Source organism: Engraulis encrasicolus, chromosome 21 (genome assembly GCF_034702125.1).
Source record: "Engraulis encrasicolus isolate BLACKSEA-1 chromosome 21, IST_EnEncr_1.0, whole genome shotgun sequence".
Classification (NCBI taxonomy): domain Eukaryota; kingdom Metazoa; phylum Chordata; class Actinopteri; order Clupeiformes; family Engraulidae; genus Engraulis; species Engraulis encrasicolus.
The window spans coordinates 15,714,741-15,722,826 of record NC_085877.1 but is presented as its reverse complement, the minus strand read 5'-3'; the positions used below and the strand labels follow the sequence as shown (position 1 = coordinate 15,722,826).

General features: G+C 42.1%; 1 protein-coding gene across 1 annotated transcript; it reads left to right on the top strand.

Moving 5' to 3' along the window:
* The first annotated feature begins 1,872 nt into the window (after positions 1–1,872).
* On the top strand, positions 1,873–7,510 carry LOC134437567 (uncharacterized). Its single transcript, XM_063187055.1, has 14 exons — positions 1,873–2,121; positions 2,634–2,747; positions 2,843–2,899; positions 3,021–3,089; positions 3,195–3,284; positions 3,743–4,088; positions 4,186–4,468; positions 4,828–5,061; positions 5,156–5,247; positions 5,382–5,486; positions 5,594–5,787; positions 6,063–6,227; positions 6,401–6,645; positions 7,421–7,510. The coding sequence occupies exons 1-14, from the start codon at positions 1,916–1,918 to the stop codon at positions 7,450–7,452; spliced, it is 2,232 nt and encodes a 743-aa protein (XP_063043125.1). The 5' UTR covers positions 1,873–1,915; the 3' UTR covers positions 7,453–7,510.
* Positions 7,511–8,086: the final 576 nt, after the last annotated feature.

Here is an 8,086-nt window from a genome sequence, read left to right as displayed (position 1 = left end):
CGGCAGCTTAACAATAGATAATTATCCACAGAATTACCCAAAAATATGATGTCACACCACAGGACATTGTTTTCTGTGACAAAGTTTCATAAGTCCATATGGTCTCAGGGAACAGGGAAAAAATTAAACATTGCCACTTACTAAAATAGACACCTTGAAAAACATGCCATGGTTGTTTAGACAAATGACTGAGCTTTGATTATTTATTTTCAAATGTTTTAATATGGAGAACCAGGCTTGTGACAAGTCACACCAAAGGACAAATATGACATTTCACTCAAAATTAAGTATACTTATTTAAACTCTGGATTTATTACACATTACTTTTTCACAACATAGATACTAGTTTAATCATTTAAAATATTGACAATTTTGAAAGCAAGAATTTACTTAATTTTAAGAGCCTGTGACAGCAAAATTCACACGACACGTCAACTACCCAAGTACCAATTCATCTACTTTAGCAAACCCATACTGAGAGAGCGGAGAGAGGGGAGAGGAGAGGGAGACAAAAGATAGGAAGGGGTGCAGGGACGTGAGTGTGAGCAATAAAAAAAGATATTAAAAAAGATATTAATTTATTGAGATTCCCATTTGGACTGTGATGATCACAGAACTGACATGACATTATAACCTACACTCTAAGAAGGAATGTGTCATTTTTTGACAAATTCATCTGAATGGCCCCCTCACGCAATACATTCAATGTATTGAGGACCCAAATCTAGCTGGTCCTCATTTGCTACCACCACACAGGGTAGCCAACAGCTTTGTCTGGGCCTGGGACTAAGTAATCTGAAAGGCCCCCCAACTCAGTATATACAATGCAACGGGCCCAGGACTGACCTTTTTGTTCCCCCTGTCGACTTCCTGGGAGATTCGACCTGTGACCCTTTGGCTGTAACTCCAATTTCTTTGTGGAAAAGGCCTGTGAAGAATAATTCTTTTTTTATGTTTTTTTAGGGGCTTTTATGCCTTTATTTGTCAGGACAGTGTGAGATGGAGACAGGAAGCGAGTGGGACAGAGAGACGGGGGATGATCGGGAAATGACCCCAGCCGGACGCGAACCAGGGTCCTGTGAAAATGCAGGCCCAAATATGAGGGGCTTAGCGCGCTGCGCTACAGCGCCCCCCTGAACAGAATAATTCTTATTTGGCATTATGATCCCACATCACACACTCTAGTCCAGAGCAAAACATGCCTCTGCATTTAACCCATCCTCTCATCTGTTAGCCATGTTAGCATTTGGGAATAGTGCACCATGCATGCTCCAGGGCTCCTCAGTAACAGGTGAAAGGATGGAGGACAGAACTCAGAATTACTGACATCACATACAGTACATACGTACCTGTTGGTGTGGGGAATTCAATCTGTAACCCAGATCTGTGGCCCAGAGGGAAAGAGAAGGGCAGGTAGGCAAATAGCCAGAGAGACATAGAGTAGCAGAGGAAGACAGAAATAAATATAGATAATAGAGAGGAATGAAGGAACATGAAGAGAGATGTACAATTCTCATTGGACATTGTGATCACACAACACACACAACAAGACATGACCCCTGGATTTAAAGGGACACTGTGCGGGATTTTCACCAGTTTGTAATTGAAATTTAAGATACCCATTAATAAATACAGTATTTTTAAACCCATTTCACATCTGTCCCGAAATCTAAGTATTTTGTTGAACCGAAATATAGCCATTTCTACCTACATAAAAAAGGGGATCTTCTCCTGTGCGGCATCCATCTTGAACTACGGACCGTCTGAAGGACAAACAGTATTACAGCCACGCCTTTTCGCCGTTTTCATAAATCCGACCGCGGCCATGACCCTGACACACAGCAGCAGCAGCAGCATTGGATTCAGTACTCTACGCTCTGTTCGGATTGTAGCAACTTTGAACATAGACAACAAAATGCAAGACCACACATATTCCAAGCTGAATGAGCAAGCAACTCCCTCAACTAAGAGGAAAAGAAGAAGGACTCTCGACACGGACAGAAGTCGAAGTAGTAACAAAAAAAGAGTGAACATCGGAGCTTCGTTCCAAAGGTGGAAACATTTGATGCAGCAGAGGGGGATAACAAGGAATGCTGAATTTGCAGCGCTGCTTCTAGACAAGTAGGTTTACTTTACATGATTTGTACGGTGTATCAACCTTGAATTCAATGTTCAAATATTTGATCAATGCATGACCGTGTAATAATTACTAGCACTAGCTCTACCCGCAAGCGGACGGTGTAACTGGGCTAGGCTAGGTTACGATGAAGAAATAGCCAGCTGATTTGGCCATCACGCGCACTAATGTTTGTGATATTGGTCTCCTTCGGTCATTTATCTTACATTCTCCTGAGTGTAAATGAAATGCTGGTTTTGTTTAGAGCCATATGGGCCATTATAGATAGTTTTTAATTCTGCTTCATAGTCACGCAGTATCATTTGGTGTAATAGGCAACCACTTGAGATGAACTGCAAGTAGCTTGCCTTAGCGAATCTGAAAGAATAGAAAACGGTGGTTACTGCTCAGATCATCCCTTTTGCTACACACGAATTGTGTTGGCATACGATAGGGAATGCATTTCACAATGACATTTTGGAAATGTGTCTAAAGACATTTTCTTTTTCTGTCGAAGTTATGAGAGATGGCTGGCAACCATTGATTCAACTCCCATGAAAGAGTCTCACTCTCTACCTGAAGTGCGCCAGTATCCGCAAGTGTCAAGCATCTCAAGCGGAGCCGAGCAGCAGTGAGTTATCAAAACACACCCTATCTATGCTGTGTTCTCTATCTCTAAAGTGTAAGATAACATAGGCCTAATGACTGTCCTTATGTATCGTACAGGGACGAACGCTTGACGGCGATTGCTGAGGCAGAAGAGATGGCAAGTCTTGAGCAAAGGTATGCCACGATACATTTGATGATAAAATTGGCTTCATTATTAGTCTCCTATTCTCCATTTATGTCAAAATAGATATTTACTATATAATCACAAGTATTTTTTTGTTTGTTTTTTTGAAAGCTTGCTTGACATGAGCTTTGCAGAGTCTGAGCTGGATGAGGATGCCCACAATGACCCCATGAACAGCATGTGAGTGACACCATCGATATATTGGTCCAGTGTATTGCTGCTTGTTCATTGACAATTTCTCAGTGAAGCCATGAGGTTACAAACAAATGCTTTCCACCATCACAGAATTGACTGGACAGACGAGGGCCCTGAAAGTGATGGCGGAGAAAGGGATGACAGTTCAGATGAAGAGTATCTTCCTCCTATATCTATACGGTGAGTCTGTAATGAATTTACTTTGAGTTTGTGACATGCTGTTTTGTGTTTACAGTACATGTGAATTATGTATTGTGGTAGACTACTGCTGGATAAATAAGGAGTAATGGTGTGGGGGGTATGTAAAACGCTGTAGGTACATTATGTGGGTGAGTGTCATGCAATGTGGGATGCTCACAATGTAAAAACAGCTAGCTTCCTTCATTACTTAGTCAGCTAGCACCCTTGGGCATTTAAAAGTGTGAATGTGAATAGGTGACCGGCAGGAGGGGGCACACCCATGAAAGGGGGGTAAGTTGTATTATTCAGATTCAGAGACGTACAAGTATGTGTGCGACATGATTCAACAAAAAACAAATTCTGTACTAGATTGATGGACTGCCTTGGTGTAAAAATGAATATCCCCATGAGACTTTAGTGACTCTAATCTTAAACTCTCCAATGTTCTTCCTACATAGACTGGGTGGTGCACTGAAAGGAGGTCTCTCTATAGATCATCTCCCCATTGTTGGCCTGGATGAGACTGTTCATGATCTGCCCGAGGATGAGGATTGTCCGGATGACCCATTGCCCAGTGCTGAAGTGGTGGATTTCCCATGCCCAGAGCAGGTTCACTCTGAGGAAGATGTCATTGGTGTCCGTGCTGCTGTGACCTATGAGAACTCCCTCAAGCAGCTTGTAGAGTTCTTAGTCCTGCCGGTGGACAGATGCACCCATGTTCTTTCTTACGGTGAAGTGTGCAATAGCGGTGCCCTGTTTCGCACAAGTATCTCCTTCAAGGGCACAGCAATGGCTGTTGAATGGGTAAGCTTTGACCAATGATTGTCATGTAAGGATTGCAGTGATTGACACACGCAGCTGCATGTGGCACTCTATATTAAATTACCTTTCTTGCTTTTAGGTGTGTGCCAATGGACATCGTTTGTGGAATTGGAGTTCCCAACCAATTATGAAGTTTGCAATGCTGGCCGGGGATTTTCTTCTTGCCACCAACATTTTGCTGTCCGGGAACAATTATTCCAAAGTGGCACTCCTGTTTAAATTCATGAACATCGGCATGGTGAATCCCAACACGTACTTCAAAATCCAGGATGCGTACTGTGTTGGTGCTGTGAAAGATTTTTGGGAAGAGAGGAGGTCTGAGAACATCAGTCACCTACAAGGGAAAGATGTAGTTCTTTTAGGTATGTGATTTTATGTGCCAATTTATTTTTCTTTGATCTTTGAAATTGTGGCATTTCAACAGTCATGATCAAATATTGCACTCTTCATCGTGTGTGTGTGTGGCAGTGTAAGATCTCTGTCTGCCAAGGGCATAATGTAGCCCATGTGTTTTAAATGTTTAACATGCTTTTAGATAACATATTGTACTGTAGATCTAACTATGCTATTTGGCACATTGATTTTTTTTATCTGGCATTAATACATGTTACTCTGTTCTTGACTATTACTATGCATTGGTGGCTATGTACATGTTCATGGCCAGAATCATGGTCTGTGACCTACATTACAAGTGTGCGTGTTGTATTGTTGTTTTTCACAGGGGACGGGAGGAACGACTCACCAGGACACTGCGCACAGTTCTGCAGTTATACCACCATGGAGCTCGAATCCAAAAAAATACTCCACGTTGCCACCATTGACAAGCGCCAGACGTCATGGAACTCCAACATCATGGAGAGAGAGGCCTTCATCCAAACCGTGGACAAGCTCTCCAAAGAAATCCGGGTGGTTGAGATCTGCACAGACGCTCATGTACAAATCGCTGCCCTTCTAAGTAAGTTGCCCTCAGTTAACATACAGGACAAAATAGCTGACTAATAATGTAAATAATGGCTGTTTTAATAACATGCTTGGATTTCACTTCACAGACCCTGACAAAGGCAGATACAAGGACCTTGCAATATTCCACAGCCTAGACATGTGGCATGGTGCCAAAAGCCTGTCAAAAAAGATTTCTGCTGTAAGTATCGTGTATGGTCTCAACTCTCTGTAGGTATAAAAAAGTGGCTGTTGTTGTCCAGCTCTGGTAAAATGTATTGGTCAACATTCATGTGTTCATTGGAATGCATTTGTTGTGGTTCCTTTATCTCTCAGGCAGCAAAAGGAAAAGGACATTCCGTGCTATTGAACTGGCTGAAGGACATCGTCAACCATTTCTGGTGGTGTTGCAAGATGGCCAGCACAATTGAGCATTTTCTTGTGAGGACATACTTCTATTGCAATTACACATGTGGTAATGAAGTTATACTGTATATCTTACATATGTTGCCATCTAATTCTCTTGCGTTGTGTTTTATTCTGGACAGGGCCTTTGGGTTGGTCTTCTGAACCACGTTTGTGACATCCACTCATGGACTACAGGTAGCTGTCAACATGGTCACCTTGAAGCCCTTGAGGGAAAGCAGTGGCTTGAGAGAGACTCCGATGCCCACAAGACCCTGTATCGAATCCTCTGGAATAAACGCTGGCAGAAAGATGTGCATAAGTACCTGCGCTTCAGGTAAAATATAGACGTGTGTGTGTGTGTGTGAAATCTCTGCCAAGGGCATAATGTACCGGTAGCCTATATTTGTAACATGTTTACCATGCTTTTTAATAATGTGCATGTCCTGTGTATTGTACTGTGGATCTACCTATGTCATTTGGCACCTTGATTTGGCTCTTGACTAATACTATGCTTTGGAATATAGACATGGACATTTTCCAAGGTTTTACAGAACTATTGGCCTTGTGATTTTGTGACTTCACTCATGGGTACTTTTCATTTTCATACAGATCCACAGCACACCTTGAGTCATTCCAGAATCACATCCTGATGTATGTCAGCAAGCGCCATGCCTTCAGCTACCATGTCTACGAAGCAAGGGTTCTATTGGCAGCACTGGACTACAATTTCCATCGCAACAGACCAGCCAGAAGGAATGCAGACGGCAATCAAATGTATGAATAGACATTTGAATTACTTTTTACTTGACTGAAAAATATACCAACCTCCTTCCTTTCACAAAGAAATGCTATTCATATCAGTTCTGCTGTCCATCCCATTGTCAAAAATGGCTGACCAGTAAATGTTCATTATTTTTGTATCATTATTATTTTTATGTTTCCTTCAGGTTCAGACGGAAATTCAACAAGAACGCCAGAAGATACAGTCTGTATGCATTGAAAACGCAGAAGGACTATGGCTACATTCCTGAGTTGCAGACACAAATCATCAGAACAAGACTGGCAAGTGATGGTGGTATGCCACATACCAGGACCATGAGGGATGACGACCCCAGAAGAATAGGTCTTGTGCCGGCCATTCCTGCCCCATCGATAGCTGAACTTCTACGCACTCAAATCTCAAGAGGTTTAGGTAAATAGAAAAGTGAAAAGCACCTCATTCAGAATGTTGTTTATGGTCCATTAGATGCTCAGTCAACAGACAAATGACTTGTCAATACATATACCATCCTCCTTTTTGTGCCACGTCTGCCATGTTCCTGATTGCCTGCTGATTACATTAGCAGAACAAAAGACCACCATGTCTCCTGCTGATGAACCCCTCCCAAAGTTTCACCTACATTGTCTCCCTTCCTGGGGGTTGGGGAAGTGTTAACGACCCTCTAAGCCCTCAGGGAGTGGGTTTTCAAACTTGACCAGTTCACTGAGGTGAAGCAGAAATGAGATTAAGATATCTGTGTTATAGAAATGCTGCATGTTTACTTTTTCATGTTTGGTGTTATTTTGAGGCCCTGCACAGATAAAAGCAGCAGCTCCAATGGGCCCTTCTGCCACCACTTTTGGTCGCGAAAGGAAACCTTTTAACACCATATGTTTCCTGGCTCTAAACATTATATATACTTAGTATACAATGATTCACTGATGTTGTGTTCCCCTTGCTGCGCACAACTCATCTTGATTGTTGAAAACCGCTGTCGGTCAAAAAAGGAAAAGCTCACGTGGTTGGCAACCACTCTTGCTCCTCCTCACAGTGTTTATTAAAACAAAAACAAAAACCCATGTATACTCTGACCCACCAATCTGAATCTGGTCAAAACTATAGGCATGCAGACACTGGAACGAACAACAGTAAGAACAAACAAGTTACTTGTATGCACTTGTCTAATTGTGCTTCACTTCTTTTACAGAGCCTGCTGACAATACAGATGCTGACCCCTGATGATGACCATGCAAGCCACAATCCCGTTAAATCTTGGACCGGCACAGTCTAAATGGCACACAGCGTAGTGTTGGATTGTTGTAAATACACTGTAACAATAATGTAAATATGAATAAATTTGATTTGTTTGCATCTGTTTGCTCTTTTTATTGTACAGTATTTACACTTGGGCCTACACTGGTAATTGTTAGGTAATTTCTTACACCCTTATTCCCATGTCATAAGGCAAGACAGAAAACAGTCTGTGGTGTTCAAATATTTTTAATAAAAACTATTGTATATACATGCTGTGCAGAACAATAGAAAATGGTTAAAAATAGAAAACGGTTTTTAAAAAAAAAAGGATCTGGCCAAACACAATAAAAAATTACAGTCCTGGAGTGTAGCCTCTGTACTGTCCATGAGGATCTGGAAAGGTCTCCCTGATCTTGAATACGCAACAGCTTGGGATAACCTTTCGGTTTCCTCCACCCAGTGATCCATACTGCCAAAATATATAATGTCTGTACGCAGCATACCGGAACTCCCTGTTGTCATCGCCTGGCTCCCTTAGCTGACCCAAGACAGTAATCTCCTCCCTGTATTGGCGGTGAATTCGCAGGTAGCCTGCATCCAAGCAGTAGTGTTTGAAGTG